General features: G+C 28.5%; 1 protein-coding gene across 1 annotated transcript in view; it reads left to right on the top strand.

Moving 5' to 3' along the window:
- Positions 1-24756, top strand: part of LOC136796677 (uncharacterized) — a 220423-nt gene that overhangs the window by 2704 nt on the left and 192963 nt on the right. Inside the window, exon 2 of the mRNA XM_067051024.1 lies at positions 8020-8120. Coding sequence (XP_066907125.1) covers positions 8028-8120 — 93 coding nt within the window. The 5' untranslated portion in view covers positions 8020-8027. The remainder of the gene's footprint in view (positions 1-8019; positions 8121-24756) is intronic.

Genomic DNA, 24756 nt, shown 5'->3' with positions numbered 1-24756 from the left:
ATATTTAAAAATAAGAAAAATAACAAAAGAATCATTTTTCATAGTAAAAATAAAATTCGTATTTTAAACTTACTTTAAATTAGAATCAATGATTGCACGTAGAATAGAAAAATATTGAATGAATAAATTGTTTAAGAAATTCTGCAAATTATTCACTTTATTCTTTATAAATAAATGTAGTATTAATGTAAAATTATTTAAGAACTTTTATTAGGATATAACGTAGTCCTATGAAATTAAAATGAATATAAATCTTCGGTATAAACATCATGTAAGCTTCATTAATTATTCATGTATGGGACTTACTGCTTAAAAGTAAGTTCGTATAACTAAATTACTTTTAATCCGTGCTTGAATAAATTATCATTGCATACTTGATAAGCTTAGGGATGAAAAACTCTTCCAGTAATTATTTATTTTTTATTAAATTTTTATGTAATTCTAAGTTCTATATCGGATATCTCATTCTATCCAATAGAATCATTTTTACAAACCTACGTTTACAGTACTTCTATGCATATTTTGTTTTTAAAACATTATCATGACCAAAATTAGTGTTACGCATGGCTACAGTCTATGAAACCATTTTTCGAAGGTTTAATATCCGTTTTCTGATTTTTTAAAAATATTTATAATCAGGAATCAATCGTACAAATTTATTATTGCTCGAAATTTATTGTTTTATTCGTTTATTGTAATTAATTGTGTCTATATTACATATACCTATATAGTGAGCGGAGTAGCTGATAAGGTACTGTGCTACTCTCTCGAAGGACTCGGTTTCGAATAAGGTTGTGACAAAAATTATTTATTCTGCTTCAGCTATGAGTCAACTCTGTGGGTTCGGAATCCCTCCGGGATACACAGCATCGTATTGACTAGGTTTCCTCACTTACTAAAGGTCAATGGAGTATTTTCTAAACTTTTCCGTTTTCCTAAATATTTATATAAAAATGGCAACTTTGAGTGCAATAAACACTTTTAATTATTCACATCAATTTTGCAGTTTGGAATATTTTTATTAATACAAAGACAATAATACTTTTATGCTTATAACATTTTTAGGAGTCGTACAATTAAAATACTTCGGTGTTTGGCTTTTCCCCCTTAAAAAAATTATGTATAAATAAAAATCAGTAAACTAGAAAAGACTTACTTTACATTTCCCGGTACAATTTGCAAATAGAACAATAATAATTTTGAACTTATTTCTTTGCAAAGTCAATAAAATTACGTTTGTCAAGTCAAACGATTTGACCAAACAATTGAACAGACTCTTCTCTCTAGATCCTTTCCAAGCCATGGATTATCGGATAGGTCATTTTTCAACTGTCAGGTCTCGCTTTATCCGATGGTTGAATTTGGTCAGTCATTGTGAAGTACATGGACATCGTCTGCTATAACAGATAGGGATACAAGCAGGAGTTTAAATAAATGATATAATTTATAAATATTAAAAATATAATTACCAACCTGTTTATTCATAAAGTAATAATCCAGGTAGTATTATATTAGTTGTGCTATAGTATATAGTTTACTTAATTATTTAAACTTGTTTTTTGCAGACATACAAAACTAACATAATGTATGTAAAATATACTGTTTACAAAAACGTTAACTTATGCATCTAATATCATTATAAAGTACAAAACTTTGAAAATATATTTTGTAATCAATTTTATATAAGCACAAATAATCCGAAATATTCATAAAAATTTGTACTAAATAATTGATTCAGAAATAAAACAAACTTTTTGTAATGCTAATAAAATTAACTAAGAAAATTAAATACATTATTATAAAAATTGCAAATATAGAAAATGAACTAAAAATAGATAAAAAAATCATATAATACATAAATAAGAAGAATTAATTTTAAAATAATGACTAAAAATAATAGAAAAAACAAATAGCATATTAAAGAATAAATAGAAAATGTTTCATTTTACTTTTCTATATTTATATTTAATTAGTCAATCTTAATTTTAACAAATTAAAGAAACTAATACATTATGAAATTTACTATTTGCAATAAAGTAAACTTAAAATAAATATTGCATCACCTTTATATTATAAAATATAGAACTTCAACAATATATTTAATAATTAATTTTTAATAAGCACATATAATTTAATATTTTTAATACTAATAATAACGATAAAAAATAGAAGAGATAATATATAAGTGGAATTTATTTTTAAAAGATAATTAAATGGACTGGTATAGAAATCTAACATAATGTATATAAATTTTTTATTAAAAAAAAAATAAAAATTTAAAAAGTATGCTGTTACATATGCATTAAAAAAAACATAACTTAGTCAAAGAATTTAATTATCAATTTTTGAAAAGCACATATAATAAAAAAAAGTTCGGAAAATTGAGTAATACAATTATTTATAAATGAAAAATGTTTCTTGAACTGTAATAAATAACAAAAAAAAATAATATATCATAAATAAGAGAAAATTATTGAAAAATTACTACAATACAATAAAGGAAATAATATTAAATAGTAAAAAAATGAATAATTAGAGAATGTTTGCTGTTATATCCTTATTTAATTCTTGTATACTAATTTGTGAAAGTTCAAATAAAAAACTAATAAAATAGATCTAATATTTAATCTCTACAACAAAACTAAAAATGAATATTTAAGCACCTGTACATTATAAAATTCTGAACTTCGTAATCTATTTAACTGTAAATTTTTGATAAGCCCACATAATTGTGATTATTTAAATAAAATACTACAAATAAACAAGGATACCATATTGGTAACACTAATAAGATAATTTTAAAAAAAAATCATAAATGAGAGGAATCTCTTAAAGGACAACAACAATAAAATTATGAGAAAACATAACATAATATAATAAATGAAAATATGGGCAATTAACTAAAAATTTCATAGAGAAGATAATAAAACTGTGATTAGTTGAGTAACGAACATAAAAAAGGAATAAAATAAATTAAGAACACTAAATTGTTTATTGTATAGAAAAAGATCGGGAACCTCTGTTAGAGTCAATAGGGGATGAGGTGAGATAAAGCTTTATATTTGGTTTTATAAGACATAGTGAAGTATGCAATGATCAATTTCAGAATTCAAAATTTGAAACTTTGCCACAATATTGTTGTTTTACAATCGTCTGTGCTTGTTATCGTAAATTATTAAACAAATTTAGCGAAAAGTTTGAACAGAGAAGAGTTCGAAGGATCGTAATGAGAAAGCCGGGCGGATGTAGAAAGGAAACAGGGAAGGAATTCCAAAGGATTGCAGTGCGGATTTGGAACGAGTAATCGTATGCGGGGTGCTCTGAGTATTTCAAATATGAGGAATCACAAGAAAACGGGCACTGGCAAACATTCATCTGATTTTCTGTAGTTTTGCACATGGATAATGTCTGCCACAAATGTCTGGAATTTATACCTCAGGTTTCATAGATTATAAATAACAAAAAATCTCCTAGTTTATGCTTTATTTTTCGAATTAAAAAATGAACAATTTATATAGGTAGACTGACAGAATTCAGCTAATTGCATAACGTCAGTATTTAATGTTAAGTTTATTTAAATTCGATTTCTTAAATAAATATATAGACTTCTTAGATGAATTACGAATAAAAATATAAATGCTTATCTAATCATAATTACAGTAAGTCCTTTTGTATAATAAATCTCAGTAATAGGCAATTAACGTATTTTCTATTTTTAGTAAATTCGAAATTTATGAACAAAAAATTTTTATTTGTCTGTTTCTATGGAAATTATTATTTTAGAATTTACATTTCAGAATATTAGTAAGTGGGAATAAGGAATATAAATTTCATTACTGCCTAGAATATAACAGTTTATCAAGAAATAACGAACCCATAGTGCAATCGGGTCTCTGCTTTTCACTTTCTAATGGGAAATCTATATTTTTTCTCTTTAGTTATTCATCAAAATCTTAAAAAAATAAATGAATAAATAAAAATCTGTACCGCTACACAACCCATGAGAATGGCCCAGGGCTTTGTAAGGAAGTACTGTTAATAGTACCAACGGTTGCGCAAGGAGGTGATTTTGTCAGAATCACGCTCGACCGCCAGATTTTTACCCAATTAAGGGTACCAAATTCAGGTGACTGGGTGGACCCCAGGAGTGCTAAATAATTTCCTTTCCACCTGGATTCGAACTCGTGTCTTTAGAGTTAGTAGTACCGCACCTTGCTCCGGTGCTACTACAATATGAAGCTTTATTTTGTAGAATATATTTTTAGTGGCTTCCGTTAAAACCTGAAAAAAAAATCAAATAATTTAAACCTGGGATGAAAACAGACAAATTTTCTTTCCTTTTTTTTTTTTTTTAATTTATTATCGATAACTGTAAATTTTATATTAGTGCGATGATTTTTCATAATTATCTTTTTGATTGGAGCTTTAATTTAAAATTCGCTCTAAATTAACAGGAGGTTGTAGAAACGGCTCTTAGGGGGTTTAGGTCCTAGACATTGCATTTGATGAAGGTTTACCTTATTGATTGACCCATATTATCTGTTCCAGTAAGATCCATTTGCTTCTCATGCTAATTGTAATCGGCAATCCAATTAGGCTAAAATATATAAAAAAAAATAATAATCTCATATATAATAATCTTGTATCACCAATGTTACAATCGTGCAGTATTTATTAGAAGATTGTCAAGGTGGAGGATAAAGAATAATTCCAACAAAAAAATGTCGGAACTAGTTAGAGAAAGTAAAGTAACAGATATTGCCCTCCTATATCAGGAATACAAAGAACAAGATATATTGAATTTGATAATATTGCAGAACTTGAAAGAATGACATATGATACAGCAAGAGAAATATTTAGTTATTCGGGAAGTGAAAAGACAGAAGTAATAAGAATATTCACTGAATACTAAAACTATTAACGATATTATTATATGTATAATAGTATATGGGATGTTTGGAAACATATATACAAGTTAAAAGAACAAAAATAAAAATAAAAATGACAACTAATAATAAATTGCTCAACAGTGATAAAACATTTTGAAAAATGGTTATTTTGAGATGCAAAATTAGGGTTTATACAAAAAACCGACATTTTAGAAAACCGGTTTTCGAATAGTAATTTTTCCAGAAAACCGGATTTAACCGGCTTCGAATTTTTATAAAAAATATTTTTGCTCGAATATTCTGTAATTCGAACAAAAAATTTTAACAGAAAATTTAGAATGGTTAATAGCAGTTCAGTTTTTGACTGAAATTATTTACTGTTCAATTTTATTGGTAGTAAAATTTTTTTATGCAATTTAGTAGAACAAAGAAATAATAGTTGACCAGCATTGTTGTTTATGCATAATTTTCACATATAAGGATGTAAATATTTTTATAATAGTGAAACGAGTTATTCAGCAAAGGGTTCGAATAAATAAAAACAATATATTTTCATATTTTTATAATAACCCTATTATTTTTTTTTTTAAAAAACAATGTTATTAGATACAGATGGATACTTATTAAAAACAATTAGAAAATATATAACTGTGAAAAAATAATGTAAATTATAATCAAAGCCGAAAGACAAGAGTAAATAAAGTTTATACATACACACTTTTAAAATCAATTTTAGTTTTAAAGACAATTCAGCAAAGGACCGAGCATTTTCTATTCCGGGCAATTTTAATACAAATTTAAATATTCTATTATTTTTTTTGTTTAATGAAAAATGATTTGAGAAAACAGAGGACGTCTATCGATTTGCTATTTAGCCGTGTCCTTAGTTTATTCACAAAATTCCCCGAAATAGAAAATATCCTCTCACTTGCAACCGAAGTGTTTTTCATACATTAAAAACCGATATTTTCTACTAAAATACCGGTTTTCGAATTTCATAATTTTCTCCAAAAAAACGGTTTTAAAAACCGACAAACCCTATACGCAATCTTAGCAATAAGGGTAAGATTTATACAGTAAAAACATATATCATAAAATCTAAATTAAAAAAAAAAGTTGATATATTATAGTTTTGAACTATATAGATCCCTTATTTGTAAAGTTATATGCATATTTCAAAATTACTATTTTTTGATATGTTACACTGTTGAACTAGGACAACGAAGTAGGTTTCTCAGCTAGCCTTTAACCAATGACCACCGTTCAAACTACCAGGATCAGCCTTAATGTGATCCTCCCACCTACGTCTTTCTCTGTCCCCTGAAGTGGGTTAAAGACTCATTAACACTTTAGGGATACGCTTGTGCCTAATTACAACAATTTTACAGGTCTATTTCTTTCGTCTAGATTGCTATGTATAAAACAATATATAACTGTTCACGCAATTCGTCGTTATGTTTTCCTATAATTTTTTTAGTTAGTTTATCTTTTGTTATTTGATACAAAAAAATTCGTAATAAGTAAGAAAGATAATAGTTTTGTAAATATATTTTTATGATTATTGTTATCACCTTTTTATTGCCTTAGACAGAAAAATACTAATAATTTTCAATTTATTATAACAATTTACCTTCTATTATACCAATTAAATCGTATCTATCTCACAGCCTTTTCCGTAAATAGTTTTTAACCGCCTTTTAATGGAGGTATTTATTATTGTAGCTGAATAAATAAAAATTTGAAATTGTCAAGATTGTCCGTGTGTAGGTTAAGCAGATGACAGAAAACTATTAATTAATAACCGACGTTTCGCCCCATTTTAGAGGGCTTCATCAGGGTTAAATCCTGATTGTTTAAGAATGAAATACGGGCTGTTGTATTTCGTTTTATATTTTCCCCTTTTTTATCTGATAGGACCAAATCATCCTTAAAAATAATAAAAGTAATAATAATGTTGTTTATGAAGATAATAATGATAAATATAAAATTAACGATTTGTTTTTACGTTGAAGTAGTAATATATTAAAAACCAAAGATCTTAAAAATAAAATGATTTATTCTATAACTATGATCACATTATGTAAAATCATTTACCAAAAATAATATTTTCAAAATGGCATAAAAAATGATAAGGATTATTTAGACAGTGCGTTCTGATTTAACAGATTATAGGATGTACTTTTATGTCAAGACTTAAATAATGGACATTTTTTGTAATTATTTATTTTATTGTATTATTACCTTTTCGATAATAATAAAATAAATATACCGTTGGTTTAAATATTTTTTTATTTGATGTTTCAGATTTTCGTTTATACTTTTAATATATGTATTTATATTAGCAGAAATTATACCTTTTTATTTATGATTTTTTATCACCTTAGGGTTTATAATATGACATTTGGTTTTATTTCATTAGTTGTAATTTTATTTTATATATTTTTTTAATTATTGTTGTTAATTTTAATCTTTTAAAATTATTTCAAATCAGTTCATTATTTTTATTGTATTTTATGATCGTTTATAATTTCATTTTTATTTTGTGTTTTACTCTTAAGGCTCTAAAGACTAATTTTAACGCATCCAATATTATTCTAAAGGGATCAATCTCATAATAAATAAAGAATATTATTATTAAGAGTTCCAATGAAATTCGACGAATCAGTGCTGCATCGCGATGTAGGAGGGGTATAATAAAAGAAAATATTATTTTTTGTGATTGATTTTCTATAATACAGACATTTTTAATTTATTTTTTTCCTTTGAAATTTTTGACTTTTAAGTAGCACCATAACTGTTTTACTAGGGTGCACTATTTAGGAATGATACGAAAATAATAATAAAAATACCTAATTTGTTATTTTATTAAATTACCTAATAAGTAAGAGTTTTAGAACCGCTAGAAAAGCCGAAACAAACCCACATTAAGTGTGATAGAAACTAAGGTTTAGAATTATTTGCAGATTTATGTACTAGGTTCGTAGGCTTGTATACATCGCACAGAGTTGAGAATCAATATCAGGATTAGATAATCGATTTATATTAATAAAATATATATATAAAGGAGGTACATAGGTACAAATATATAATATATACAGACGGTATATAGATGTGTGTGTTATATATATAGCAGCGACCATGGTAGTCACTTCCTACCGGAAGGGCGTGCAGCCTTCTCCGACCTTCGAGCCCTCGTTGTTCATGCCTCAGATAAATCCTGGAAGACCAATGGTAAGTATAAATATACATTGCTTATGTGATTCTAATTATAAATGTATTATATCATATATTTAATTACAATTTTTTTTATAAACAGTTTATAGTATTAATGTATTTATTTTTTGTAATATAAAAAAAAACTATAAATTAAATATAACTACGTTGATAACCTCTAGTATGGAACTAAGTCTCGAAATGAATACGGCTAAATTAAAATTTTGAATTAGACGGAAACAATTTCGGTGATACATATATAGAAGGAAATACATTTTAACAGGTTAATAGGTTTTATGGTAATTAGAAAAAACTAAATTGATGTGGAGAGAAATGGGAGGTTAAATGAAGGAAATTATTGTTATTTTTCAATTTCGAAATTGCTTAGTTCTCGCCTTCTGTCCAAAAACTTAAAAGTTATAATTTAGAAAACTATTATCCATCCGACTTTTTTTTATGGTGGAAATGTGGCCTCTTACCCGAAGGGAAGAATAGAACCTCAAAATTTTTGAAAATAAAGTATTATATTAAATATTCGGACAGAAAAAGGATGAGCTAACCGAAGAATTTAGAAGGCTACACTTCGTTCGAACAGGCAGATAGATAGGTTTAAATATTTAGGTTCTACGGTAAATAGAAAAAAAAAACGAAATCGATGAGGAAATAAAAGTTAGGTTGAAGGTGGGAAATAATTGTTATTTTTCAATTTCGAAACGGCTTAGGTCGCGCCTTCTATCGAAAAACTTAAAAATTAGAATTTACAAAACTATTATCCTTCTCACTGTTCATTGTGGGTGCAAGACGTGGCATCTTTCATTAAACGATGAACAGCGCCTTAAGGTTTTCGAAAATAAAGTATCACGTAAGATATTCGGACCGAAAATAATGAATTAGCGGGAGAATTTAGAAGGCTATACAACACTGAATTAAGGTGGCTACACCCGGTAAATATAATTAAGATTATTGGATTTTGGCGGGTAAGGTGGTACTTAGTAAACACGGATCCTTAAAATGTTAATAAACACTAAACCGGGGTGAACGTCTGAGGGGTAGACCAAAATGTAGATGGGAGGATTTCTGTAGACCTATATTATTATTATAGAAAATCACAAATAATAATAATAACAATATCAAGTTTTTTAAACAAGAAAAAATTAACTTATGATATTAATAAAAAAAAATATGAAAGTACTTCAAATTAGTTGTATAATTATTCACAGAATTGATACTGTATATAAAATGTGAAATTAAATTTAAACTTAACATTTGTTAAAAATCATTGTTACAATTGAGGACTATTGTATTGTTTTATGAATAAATAATCACATTTTAAGCTATCTTCTTACCTAATTTTCCATATTGTTATTAATATAAATATTTACTTCCAAAGTTTACCCTCACTTTTGAAAGATGAACATTTGGCGATTATTGCTAATATTATACAGGCCATACGAATTGTCCAATACCGATTGTAGAGCATATCAGGCCAAATTAGATACGGATTATTATTTATATTACTTATCAATTAAAATTTGTACTTCGACAAATATTGACTTTTTGTTTTTAATATTAATAAAAGATTAATTATAGTATTTAAATGAAATATTTACGTTTTGATCATCCAAGCATTTTGTATTAAGATCGCTGATTTATGTACCATAAAGCTTTCTGTTCAATGATTTCATCTTCAAAAGCTACCAAAAAAATTATTATTGATATAATGTAATTTGTAAGTATGGTTTTTGTGACTTTGTTAAAGGTTAAACAATATTTATTTCAAACGTCTAGTAATATACACCTATTACTAGTCAGTATTAATTCAATATTAATTGTTAACACCAACATTATTTTAATAATAGAAGTTATTTAACTTTTCCTGGAATATTCCCTTTTTCTTATGAAACGACTCCTATTTTTTTATGCTCTATGTTTAATGGCGTGTCAGTGAATATATTATTGTTAGACGCGGGTAAATACGTCTCCAGAGAAAAGATATCGTCATGAATTATTGAAATAGAACTCACTATTCAATCCTTTTTCCAATTTTAGTTTCAATGGGCTCATATTTCATAAATTATATTGTTGTTTTATTGATATATTTATGTAATGGGATAGAATAAAAAACATAGGATTATTTATGTAAAAAAAGATTTCGTCATCTCATAATATGCAATTAATCAAGAAATACATTTAAATGTTTGTTTTATTGATAATAGTGAAGAAAAATGATGGCCCAAGAACTATAAAGGAGGGAAAAAAAGATTTTACCCCAATTTGTTATCACTTTAATCAAGTAATCAGTATACCGTATACAGATTAAAATCAGAATTGATAACAGACATAATGGGGAAAATGGCGGCCGTTTAGAAGATACGAGAAATTAATTTTTCTGTTCTTTTAAGTAAAAAAAAAAATTGCATTATTCCCTTCCTGAAAATTGTTCCATTTTACCTGTAATGTACAATTAATTTTAATTATGTCATTAATAAGTAAATAATGAATTATTTATGATTTACACCCAGGGAAGTTTATTTTATTCTAAAAAAAAAAAAATAAAAGTTTCAGACATTTTTCATTCGGAGCTCTATATCATTAAAACCACCCACATAAAAAAAAAAAAAAAATATATATATATATATATATATATATAACACATTATTTAAAGTATTTGTAAATAGACTTCTCCAATGTTTAATAGTTCCTGAGATACTGTTTGATAAATCTATTTAAAACAATAAAACAAAAAAAATTCTAATTATTTACCGACTTTTCGTTATGAAATATTTCTTTTTAAAAAAAGTATATTTTTGGAACTATTGACTAGTTCTAACAGTTCTACTAGGGCTAATATTTTAGGAAGTTTAATTTAATTTAAATGATGTTTCATTAGTGGTTTTAAATATATGGAGCTCCGAATAAAAAATTAATTTTTATAGAAAACTCATCGATTTTGACTATTATATCGTTTTCATTAAATCAATCAAAACTTTGGGTCAAACAACTGTTTTTTTCTTCTCTGCTTTTGAAATATGACATAACTAATCCCTAACGTGTCTAATGCTATTTATTATATTACTATAAATAAAATAAAACTAGGTTTGAGCTCAAAATAAAAAAAATAATCACAATATTTTATTTGTATATGAAGGATTGTAATTTTAATCTTTGTGGTCTCTAACAATAGATATATTTTTTAAAATTATTACGCATTGTTGTTTATTGTTTAAAAGGAACCAATATTATCCTCAAATATATATATTTAATATAGATTGAATGTACGAAATAAAAAGATAACGAACCTTACCATCAAAAGAACTGAGCAACAAAATCCAAATTATTTCAACAGTCTCGAGAGGGAGTTCTCGAGTTGGCTTGATGAAAGAAGACTCGAATTTATTGTTCCCCGGTAAAACTTGAAAATAAGTTCCCGAAGTGGGATCCCCTTTACTAACTCGCCCGACCATTCTTATTGCTTCTTAGAAATCCAATAAGTATGAAGGATTGATAGAGTTTCTACTAGTGTAGAAATTGGATCTCTCATTGAGAATTGTTTAAAATTTTCTTTATTAAAATTTAGGATTATTATAAAATATTATCGAGGCTAAATTATCAAAGAAATTTGGTAAAACAAGAAACATTTAAAACACATTAATTATCAAAAACCTATGAACAATAGTGGCAATTGACAGATATATAAATAGGTAAAAATAGGTTTATTTTGAAATCTAAGATTAAATATATCTACACTTAGTTGTGATTTTACGCATTTTAATTCTTTAGATTTTAATAATTTAAATAATTAAGCAAGTTACAATACTTATGGAATAACTATGAAGCCGAAAGTATACGGAGAACATTTTGAAAAATATGCCATATGAGTCCTATAATCCCAGGGAGTGATAAACTTCGTGTCACTGTTTTTTTTTACAAATATTTTTAAATCTGAAGTCATTGTTAGAAATTAGTTTACGATTACTTTTTGTCTAACTTGTGCTATGCTGTGCATTGGGTTACCAGAATAATTACTGAAGGTAATTACCCAAGTAGATTTATATTAATTTAAATTATTTGAGTCCTATAAAATTTTTATTATTGAATTAACTTTCCAAGTTTTTCAATTATATATATTTATATTTATAAAATACCGTTACCAATGAAATCTTTAATATGGGGGTGGTATTGGGTGATATGATAGTATAGTAACATAAAATTGTTTATTCACTTATAGCACATGGTTTAATAAAATTATTGTAATAAAATGACCAGATAAATGGTTTGCTATAAAATATTATTACCTAATATATCTATGAATATCTGAATGCTGTGGGGTGTTGCTCGGTCTCTAGTCTCCCTTCTTGGTCCCCGTTGGGGCGCCACCTTTTCGGAATCTATTTCTTTATTGGCTACCATTAGCTAAGTCCACGAAGAATGAGTCACAAAGGGTGACAAGTGTTTGGATAAATTATAATCCACTTACCTGCCGACTGGTCAAACCGCTGATACCTTATTTAATAAATTTTGTCCCTGAAACATCTTTTACCCATTATACCAATAGGAAAGATCCCTTTACCAAGTATCAGTTACCAAAGGAGATGAATAACAAAAACATTTGTTATATCAGGAGGATTGATATATTTCATTATTTATTGTCAGATCGGCCTGGTGGGCCTTACATGGTTAATGTAAGAGGTACATCTTTTAACAATTGATTAAGGAGGGTATAGTCTAATACATAAGGCAAAAAATTAAGATAAAATAAATAGATAATATATAATAATATAAAATTAAATTAATAATATAAAATAAAAAGATAAATAATAATTCTTAATAAAAAATAAAAGTCAAGTTAATAACAAAAATAGTGACATTTACTGATTTAACAAAATAAATAATTGACTTCTAATGGAAAAAAAAGAAAGTGACTTTAAGAAAAAAGTGAACAGAAAATAAAATTTTAAATTGGAACTGATAAATATAGAATTTATAACAGGATGCCCTGTAGCAGCCTGGGGTTCAGTCTTCGGGTTGTGGTTGGGTTTCCCCCCAATTCCAAGTTGTAGGTCACAGCTCCTTTAACTGTCGGTAACTAGGAATGGAACTTCCTGAACCTTTTTTTTTTTTTTTTTATTTAATCCTCTTTTGTCTCAATTTGTAATTTCTAATGCAATTGGCAGTTTCTTACAAACCATGGACCATCTTCGGTTAATACTTACCACTTTTACGATTTTACTGGACTACTCTATCCTTTTTTTAGGTGCTTTTTTTTCTCTTTATAATTTACGTATCAATTTTTTTATATACTTCATTGCAACTAATTGGCAGCCCTAAAAGGAGTTCTGCGTTGTGGGTTGATACCTTAGCAAACAAAAAGTTTTTTTTTTTCGTTAATTTTTACGATAAACTCAGTCAATTATTCTATATTTAATAAAAAAAATGTTAATTGTTAGTTTGTAAAAATATAGATAGGATTTTATAAAAAAATATCCAATTCAGTTATTCATTTCTAACGTGCAACAGTTACCCTTTTAGTATAATGCGTTTGACAGCACTTGTCACAGGTTAGTCAATTTTCTGATTGAAGCCATCAAATGCAGATCTGGATGGAAAGTTAAAACAATATTTCCGTTAACTTTTCTGGGAAAAAACCTGAGTGCTTTTTTATTTATTTATTTTTTTTTTTTTTTATGAAATTAAATAAATATGTTTAAAACTGGAATTTATGTAGCGAAGATTTAATACGCTTGAGTTATTTTATATTAAATTTTCTTTACAATTTTTAATATAATTCATAATCATAAATGTAATTTTAGATGATATTAAAAATTTATGAATTGTTGTTTTGGTATAAAGAATTTTTTTCGTAATTTAAAAAAAAATTGAAAAGATAAAATAATTCTTATAGCTGAAATCTTGTTAAATTAAAAAAAATATATATACTAAAATGGATGTCCGTCCTTAGTTTTTAAATATAATAATCCTGGTAATTTATTGGTGGAAGTAAAAAAAAATATGAATAAAACTTTTAATATTTTTAGTAATATTTAAGAGTATGACTATTATGAGCCACATCATAATGTTTATGCATGTCTGCATTAACAAGATGTTTTTCTTTCATTTGTGTTCAGTTAACATGTTTGTGTGAATATAGTACACTCTCTCATTTCAGGAAAAAAAAATTCTTCCAATTTCTGATTATTAGATAGCAGGCTCACGCCTTAAGCATTATAAAAAAATATTACTTTCTTATGAAATAAATAATTTATTTTGAGGATATTTTGGCAGAGTAAAATGAGACAAATGTCCCTTAATGCTTGATTCGGAACATTGTTGGTTCGATTCCCACCTCTGGCTAGTTAATAATTATTTATCGGAGGTCCCCTTGAATGAATCTTGAAATATCTGATCTTTCTCTGAAAGTCTAGTAAAAAAAAAATAATAATAAAATCGTTTTTTTTTAGTTATCGTGTTCAAAATATATTACGTACAGTGTGTTCTAAAACTAAATATTAGTAATTTAGAGATAGTTAACCAAAAAGATAATTCATACATTTGACCCACTTTTGTAATCGCCAGTACTTATATGTCACATCCAAAAGTTTAGACGACATTTCATGATGGTCCTACCTACCACTCTTGCGAAGTTCTTTAGGCCCAAAGTGATGTACATAAACCTATAATAACTTGACTTAGTTGTTAAGTAGCCTGGCTTGTCGTTACCAAACTCGTCGTAAAAGTATCTTAAATTTCGATTAGGTTCTTAAGGCCCGTATCTTAGTACTTTTTGACGACTTTGCGAATTGAGGAACTTTCTTACTAAAATATTCATATGATTTTAAAAATTAAATTTAAGCCTTTTTAGATTATTAGGAAAATAAATAATTAAATTTTTCTTTCTCTAGGCAAAATCTTGTATTTTAAATCACATCCATGTTCTCTTAATTTCATTTTTGTATCACTTTGACAAACGATGATATTACATCGATTAAGTTTTGTTTCTTTGTTTTTTTTTAAATTTATTATTATTTTTTATTTTATACCCCTAATATATTTATATTATCTAAGGCATAATGCTTTTCTAAATATAGTGCAGATATAATTATGAGTTTTTTATTGCAGTTAATTTTTTTAAACTAAATTAATATAAAAAAAAATTAGATCGTACTATCAATTATAACAACATATACTCACGTTTCGACTTAACTTATATAACTTTAAACTATAACAATTGAAAAAGTGATTGTCCCAACCAATCGTAAAATATTTTTCAATACTTTTAGTAATGTTACAATATTATGTTTTTATGAAATTGTAACATTTTAATTTGTGATATAAGTAATTATTATGATACGAAACGGCAGAAAGAATATGTAAATCACGCTGGCCAAGGACACCGGATTTGATAAGTAATCGCGCACTAGGCGACACGACACCTTTGGCGAACGGTTTATAACCCGCCGGTGCGGTATCGTCGTGTCGTCTCGTGCGCGGTCACTTATCAAAACTGGCGCCCTTGGCCAGCGCATCGCTGTGTCGGTCGTCGCCTATATATAGAAGAATGTTTAGAGGCCTAAATACAGTCCACTATAAAGTGTCCTGCGTGTAGTGTCTACAGCAACCATTCCACTTGGACATCAGTCTCTTTTTCTCGTTGTAGGTGAGTCAAACATACCGAAACAGGTGATCTGTGTGCATTCACAGTGTATGTATTCTTGTGTCGCCGTAACTTATTTCAGTATGTATGATTCACTGATATAAGTTCTCCTTCGTGACCTGTGCCAGTGGAAATTATGGAATTAATTCTAAAAAACACATCCTCAACGAGTCGGAATGTCCTCCTGCTCCGAAATAACGTAAGCCATCGCTGAAACGGATGTCTCTGATGCCGGTGATTTCGATTCTGACTACGGCTGTCCAGATGTCCATCATCAATACTTCGAAACTACCTATCATCCTACGACACATGACGAAACAGATATTTCGCCTTCAGCGTCCGATCCTGCAGATATGGGAACAGATCCTTTCGATATTTTCCACTTTCTCCAAGGCTATGAACCACGCCTTGGACCATCTGGACTCCACTCCAATATTCGACACTTACAGATACCATATCCGACGATTTATTGTACACGACATCTGGAAACCAGGACGACATACAGACATTAGGTGATTCGTTAAGGACACTTTTAAGCGAGTATCTGACTTCCGGCGACCAGAAGGTTTCTTGATCCTCTTCCTCCACTCAGACGAAACAAGCCCACACTTTCACTTCGTCCACGTTTGCGCGTACAGCAATAAATCATGCCGTTGCGGTGCCATCCGGGATATCTCAAAATCGTTCGGAGGAGGATCGTTCAAAACATCCTGTTATCGCAGACGACTCAGACGACGAGGATCCATTAGTACCTTCGCACACTATCTCCAAAACCTACAACGTTATACAACAATGGCGGGAAGACACGGGATTAGTTGCGAGATCTTTGGTATCTAGTCAAAGATATGGTATCTGGCCAAATTTGGCAGACACTAATTTTGGCGTACGAACGTTTGAAGACGCTCGACAAACGGAATTGGTATCACGTGACGAAGGAATACTTCGAGGTGGGAATAAACAAAGGAGCGCATCCGGAGGCTTATCGCCTGCAAATTATTAAATATAACAAAGGCGGGCAGGGAATTGACCGACTTGGCGAGGAAGGAGTGCGATGCCTTATCGATACCGGGAACTCGAACACCATCTTCTGCCGGGAGGCGCTGGAGAGAATTGTGAAGGAGAGGAGACACACCAGGTGCAGGTATATTATTGTAGATTAATCACCCTGGGTGGTTCCTATGGCGTAGGGGGGGGGGAGGAAAAGATAGGATTGAGTCACTGGGGAGTAAGGAGAGACATGCTTCTGGTGCATGTGGTAAAGAGAATGCCGCGGGACTATAGGGCAATCAGGGAACAAACTCTAGGAAGAGTGGGAGCGAGGGTCAAAAATCACGCGGGAACTGCAATATCAGGGAACACAATGTAGTCACAATAGAAAGCATACAAGAACCGAAGAAAAAGCGTACGGTTCATGTTGAGCAATTAAGATTCCCTGCGACGGTAATTCTGTAAGCGCCTGGAGTGCTTTCTCATCAAGAGTGCAATAGGTTGTTTTCGTGTGTGTGTGTTTTTCTGCTCTTTGTCCCAATTGTGTAAAATAGAGAACCGTACAAAATGGATAAATTGTGTAAATTTTAAAGTACTGTAAATAGAATTAGTTATGTTTTCTGTGTATTTTTATTTTACAGGTACAAGCATTCATTCGAAAAAGTGCATTTGATTGTGTTTTCTTTTGTACATATAAGTTTTAGTTATGCTTTGTTCTAATTGTTTTGATTTCGTTGTATTTTTTTTATTTTGAGTTCACGAGTGGTTGTTCAGGGGGGAGTTATATTCAGAGTACATGTATTATTAGTCATAATCCTAAGACTCCACTTGGCAACAATGGCAGAATGTATATATATAGGATTAAGGAACCAAATAAAGTAAATAAAATAAAGTAATTAAACGTCGGAACCAATAAATAAGTTTTACTTATTTAAGTTCTCCCCATATCTAATCTATGGTTAAATGTAAACACCTTTTTTATGGCAGTATTTAATGCCCGATTTAAGGGATCGCATTTAAAGATTGACAATTTAGGTTCCATAATTTTATCAAACTTATAAATAAAATGTATATGAAGTTTTAAGGGTGTTTTTATTTTTCCCAGAGAAAGCTGAATTTTGTGTTGGCATATTCTCGTTGTGCCATGTGACAATCCCATCTTACGTTATTTTAATGAAACCAGAAATTGATTGAAACGATAGGACAAACTTCCCAGTTCATTTCACATTTTATAATAATATACTGTTCGTACGTCACTAAATACTACCATTATAATAACTGGAATATTACGATACGCAAAATATTAAATGATATTTAAAAATAGCTTTGCTTATGGTGATCGTAAAATGGAAGATTGTAGGTCATTGGTAAGGCACTGTGTTACCAACTCCAAAGACCATAATTGAGTAACACTCAGGCAGTCGAGCGTGATTCTGACCAAATCACATCCTTGCACAGACGTTGATCTAGTAGCAGTACTTCTTTACAAAAAACTGTACTCTCAATCCATGGGTTATGGTAGTACAGATTCATTATTATAATTTTTTTTAATGTAAAGTTTTGACTTAGTCTTCGTTTAAATCTAGGGTTCTAAATGCTTGAAGTAGAATTCAATATTTAATTGAACCAGTGTTACTGATGATAAACTTACATATAAAATTAATAAAACATTTGACCATGTGATTTACTAGATTTCTAGTCTGTATCGGATAGCGATGGAATAATGACTTAGATGGTTTTTAAATTCAATTTGAGAATTCTTGAAATCAAATTTAGGTTCCTTGAAGGCTGGCAGTTGGTAGATCTCTTGCCTTCGGCTATGGCTTGCTGTCGTCATCGGCCAATAACTAAAATTGGGTTATATCTTAGATATTGGGTGGGTGTCACGTCTTCGGCAATCTAAATCTGTAACGAATATTTATGTGTTTGTAATGTTGTTTAATTATTATTAATTAATTTATTTACCTTAACAACAATTTCAATAATTAGAAGTTTCTTTTGTCCTATAAATAAAAAAAAAATATTGCTTTGCTGATATTTAAAACAATTATAAATTAAATGGTATTCAGCTGTGAATTATAAGATTAACTATATTATTATAAGATTTACGTTTTACGGTCAACTATGTATATATAATATGAAATTAACTGTCTTAAATTCAAGTTAATTTTTATATTTAAATTACATACTAATTATTTTTATTAATGTAGCTTATATGTGACTATGTTTATATCAAGCTAATTTAGGGTTTATTTTATTTACAGATATTAGTAGTTATAAAGATCTAAAAATTATTTTATGTTTTATATATTACATGCGATATATAAAACATGAAATACTAGTCAAAAATTTAAGATCATCTAAATTTTTTGGACTCATTTGTCAATAAGACTAACAACTTGGAAATCTAAAAAAACATTATTTACATGTATATATTGTCGACCGTAAAAAATTAAATATAAGAAGACGGTCAGGATTGCGGTCAAAAAAAGAACAAATAGTTTATAACTATTTTAATGTCCGACGTTTCGGCCCACTTTGCAGGGCTTCATCATGGCTAAAAAGATCCAAAAAAACCGAGAATATTGCAACAATAAGATATAATAAGGTAATTTAAGTAATAAATACTATGTAAAAATAAAGTGATAAGAAATTACATATAAATAAAAGGAAGGAAGACATAAAATAGTATCAAAATAAAATAAAATTGAATAAACAATAGTAAGAATAAAAAATAAGTAACAATGGCAAGAGTAAAGTACAGGAGATGTACATAAAGCAAAAACAATACAGGAAAAAAAAGAAGAAAGAAGAGATTAAATAAACGTCTTGAAAGAATAAATATAAATAATAATAATAATGATATTAAATGATAATAAATGAGAAAAGAACAAATCAGGACAACCTACCTGTTCAAAGCGAAAGGTTGAACAGGATGCGACAATAAAGCGGAAGCGTTGAGGAGTGGGGAGGCCAGCCGTTTAACGGTTATATTTCTATTTCAAATACGTCACATATACAGGAATGAGTCATAAAGATATGACAAAAAATGAAAAATAATAAGAGAAAGATACAGAAATATGATAATAATAATAACTATAATTATTTTCTAATTTAGTAATAACTAAGTAAAATTAGAATGATACATATCGTTACTAATAATACGAGTATATACTGAAGAAAATATAGTTAAGGTAGTTAATACAATATAGGATATAATAAACATTATTGCAATACTATATGATATAAGAATGAAAGAAAATATTATATGATTAAAATTGACCTATGAGCCTAATTAAGCTGACATACATAGGGCCTATGATTGAAAGGAGGAGCCTAATGCACCCCAAACATTTTTTATAATTTATTTAATTTAAAATTAACCCAAGTTCTTAATCTAATTTTAAAATTTAATATTTTTTTAGTAAAAGTTTTATATGCAATTTTAATTATTGAAAAATTGGTAAATATTTACTTTTTTTCATAATTTGACCAAAATAATTGATAATGGGGGAGAAACTTAATATCTTGTTGAATCTACATGTAATAATTAATTTATGTAACGTTTTCCTTGTTCAAGAAAATCACCAGGTACTTTATTATTGGCTATTAAATGGGAATTATTGAATTTAATGTTAACAGACGTTATATCATTACGATGATATAAATGTAGGAGGAAAACGCATTTGAACAGGCAAAGGGTTTCAAGTATATTTATAGGTTCCAGGGCAACACAGAAAAAAAAATGCAGCGAAGAAATAAAGGCAAGATAAAAGGCAAAAAATGCTTCTAATTTTTTTATTTCATAATTGCTTAGCTTGCGCCTACTTCTCAGGAATCATAAAATAAAAACTGACAAAATTATAATTCCTTCTGTTCTTGATGAATGCTAAATGTGGCCTCTTAAGGGAGGAACACCACCTTATGGTTTTTAAAAATTAAATATTATGTAAAATATTCGGACCGAAGAAGAATTAATCTACCAAAGAATTTATAAGGCTACATAACGCCAAAGTGAAGGAACTGAACCAGGTAAATATAAATCAGGTTATATCTCTGCGGCAAATAATATGGGCGTGTAAGATAGATTAGGAAATGGATCCATCCATAAAAAGTAAACGTTGGAGTATGTAGACAACTATGACGGTATCGCCATCGAATCTTCGGGTTCGGTAAGCCTTTACTAATATAATATAATGTAAATGCTGATTACATATTTATTGGTCTATATACAGTTTTTCTGAATAGTCAGGTAAGCTTAAAAGACCTTATACGTTTTAGTAGCACAATTTTACCTTCAATTCACCTGTATGATGAGTATACAGTAGGGGAAGTAATTCCGATGAAAACATGTTTTGAGGTCCCTTGATTTCAAGTCTCGCATAATGAGGGCTGTTCAAGCCTGTAGCCGAGGAAGTCCAAGTGCCAACTTTAACTTGCCTCGTGACCAATTCTGGTACTGTAGTACTGTCACTAGACCAACGGTTGTGCAAGGAGATGATTTGGTTCAGAATCATGCTCGCCGACTGATTTATTTTCCTACTGAGGGTATCCACTTTATGAGGCTGAGTGATTCCACAAGGTCTCCCAAACCCAGGACTGACTCAACGGTTGTAGGTAACAAATAATAATTATATTCCACATCTGGATTCGAACGCATTGGCGTTAGTAGTCCATTGCCGTAACAAGGAGCTATCCCAACTTATTCGAGTGAATTTCAACATGCTTACTTAGAATTAGGGCACGTTTTGCATACCGTTTAAACAACTTTGAATAAAATGCCTCAAATTACTGCTTAATACCTGCAATTTACTCGCAACTGAGGATAGAAGTTGCCTATATATTCTTGTGAACCTTTATAATCTAATATAGTTCTTCTTTCTTATCAAGCATTGCGAAGCGGTACGCCGGATTTCCATAACGGTCCTGGATCCTCCAGGCTGGAAGGTCCTAATTCATAACTTGTCTCTTGGAGGGTAATCCTATTAACTTCACCCTTTTAATCAACAATAACGAGATAACGAACTCTCTCTCTTCCTCTTCTTTTTAAATATTATTTATCCGCCAGTTAAAAGGGAATTTACTAGAAAAAAAAAAAGAGTAAACTAAAAAATGTTTGTATTTTACTATTTCAACAACTGGTAGAAATAGTTCCTAATTGGAATTTTTTATTTATTTAAAAGCTCTTTTAATAAGTCAACTTCGTTAAATAAAACAAAAAATATGCGAATTGAGGGTTCATTCAACAATAAACGTAACACAACATTCACTTGCCACTGTACATTGAGCTAAATTAGTCTCTTCGTGTAAAGGAAAATTAAATTAAAAACAGACTACTGCGATATCAACCTTTGAAACGCTAAAATATTTGATAACAAAATTGATTTTATTACTAAAACATACGGGTTAAGTATATTAACATATGGTTTTATTACTGATGAGTTATGGTTAGTTACATTAAAAATACAATATTTAAGATACTTTAGAGAAACCCATTTTTTAAATTAAGCATTTAAACTATTTTAAAGAGGATAAGACCTGACTGTTATTTAAGACAATTTAATAGTGCATTGGTCTATCAAGTTTAATCAAAATTGTTTTTTAAAAAATTATAAAAAATGTATAACGTCGATTATATGAATTAACACTTCCAATTAGGGGATTTGAAATTAACAATTAACTACGCAGGTATTGCAATGTAAACTAATCGATGTTTCTTTGATTGTATCTGGAGGTACCTATTAAAGGAAGCTTTGGTAAAAACATATCTGTCTTTTCTGATTTTGAGACCTCAAAATGGGCCAAAAATGCAAAATAAAATAAAAAAAGTCTACAATATTTTGTAAAATCTAACCACATTGCATTGTAGTCATTTCGTTTTGATTTCTATGCCTATTTCACAACTAAGAAAAAGTAGAAAGATATTTGAAAAATTAAGAATAAATTAAATAGGTCAGAACAGGTAATTATAATTTAAAAAAAAATAATATAATGCAATTCACAGAGAAGGTGATGACTGCCTATGCATCCTGACTAACCTCTGGAGAATATTCCTAATATTATCATATCTATACTGGAATATATAAACTGATTTCATAGAAATAATCAATATTAAGAAACATACATAAAAAAAATAAAATTGAGAGAGTAAATAAAATATATTAACAGTAAGTAATAGTATATATAATGAATAATAGTTTGCACTTTTTAATTTATTTTTATCGAACTAATCCACGCATCTTTTATCTCTTTATTCCTTTCAGATATCTGTCCATTACTTTGTCCAAGACTACCTATTTACTGTAGATTCTTTCAGCGATTTATGAAATCTGGATTAACATTTGTTGCCTATTACTTAAATTAATAAAACATTACGGACCTAATTCCTTACATAAAGGTAGTATTAATCATATTTACTCGTTTTACGATTACGTAATATTTATGGTATAATCAACCGTAGTTTCTATAATATTATAATTTATTAAACCAATTTTTCGACATTTAGTGCCTTAAAAACGAAACCATAAAAAAAAATACCACCAAAGAACCTTAAGTGGTAATCTTTTGGTACCAGTTGCAACTTTGATGATAGAGCGAGGACGTGTTTAAGTCCCGCATTGAACGTTAAAGGTTTTCTAGTGGCTTTTCCTCTGTCTGGTGCTGTTTTCATTAGAAAGAGGAAACTCGGAAATCTTTAGAGGCGTTATCTTGTATTATTTTCCTTCTTACATTTTATCTGTAAAAAAATGTTTATCTATTCCAAAAAATACATTTTTTATACCAATAACTATCCCCATCTTTGTTAATATTTAGTTAGTATTAGAACATCAGTTGACCCATTTTGTGATTTGTACATTTGATTTTTCAGTACCTTTAGATAATTTTTTTAAAAATATTTTTTCTCTTTGTTTATATATGTACAATTCAGGTGTCTTAATCAAAAGTTAAGTTTTCAATATAACATTATTTTTTTTAGCAAATAAAAATTCGACAACCATATATTTGTTAATAATCTACATTCTCAATATAAATTTAGCATTAATTTATTACTAATTATCTTCTTAAAGTGAATATTTGTTTATAGAATTTATAATAGAATTTATTGAATTTACATTTGATGTCTATTTGTTCTTATTTTTTTACGTTTGCATCAAGGAGTTATATCTTATAAGATAGGAGTTTAAGTTAAGTTTCTCTCCTCAAAGCTTTTAAGGGTATCGTAACGTTAAGTAAATCACTTTGTAAAAACAAGAAAAAAGGTCTTGAAAAATATTCAATTTTACTTGTACTTAATTCAAAACTTATTGTCTTTTTCATTGTTATATTGGATGACTCGAAAGGTTATTAAATTTTCTATCAAGCGGATAATTAATGATCTAAATCAGAACAATTTTTTTAAAGTTATTTTCATATTTCTCATATAAATAATAAATATGAAATTTTCGATTTTTTTGGGGAAGGTTTTTTTTGTTAGTAATGTTCATTGTCCATTACTCAGAATTTTATCCTAAACCAATGTCACTTCAGCAGTTTAAAGATGAACTTTAAGATGAAGTAACCTTTTAGATTACTGTCCCCTATAAGGGGGAAAAATTCAAATGAAGAAATATTCCCGATATATTTTTTTTTTTTTTAAGTTTCTGGTTCTGACATGTTTACGTCCGGTTTTTTTATTTAGTCTAGTTTATTTGACCTTAAAATATTCATAAGTTTCACGTATACTAGTTAAATAATGTTGAAGTTACAGAAATGTTAGTAATTAAAAAAGTAAAAAAAAAAAAGGAAAATGTCTGAGTAAAAATCAATTTATTTTTCAAATTACTATCCTTACCACGTATGCTGATGATACATGTGTGCTCACAGTTAGTAATAACCCTTTTTTTGCATCCCAAACTCTGCAGTCCTATATCACAATCCTCGAAGAATGGTGTCGAAATTGGAGGATAAAGATAAATCCCAACAAATCACATTTACTCTTCGTCGTAAACCTGCCGACTGCCCTACAGTATACTTTAA

Source organism: Halyomorpha halys, unplaced genomic scaffold, assembly GCF_000696795.3.
Source record: "Halyomorpha halys isolate HHAL.00 unplaced genomic scaffold, Hhal_1.1 Scaffold947.1, whole genome shotgun sequence".
Classification (NCBI taxonomy): Eukaryota; Metazoa; Arthropoda; class Insecta; order Hemiptera; family Pentatomidae; genus Halyomorpha; species Halyomorpha halys.
This window is presented reverse-complemented; position numbering and strand designations above follow the sequence as displayed.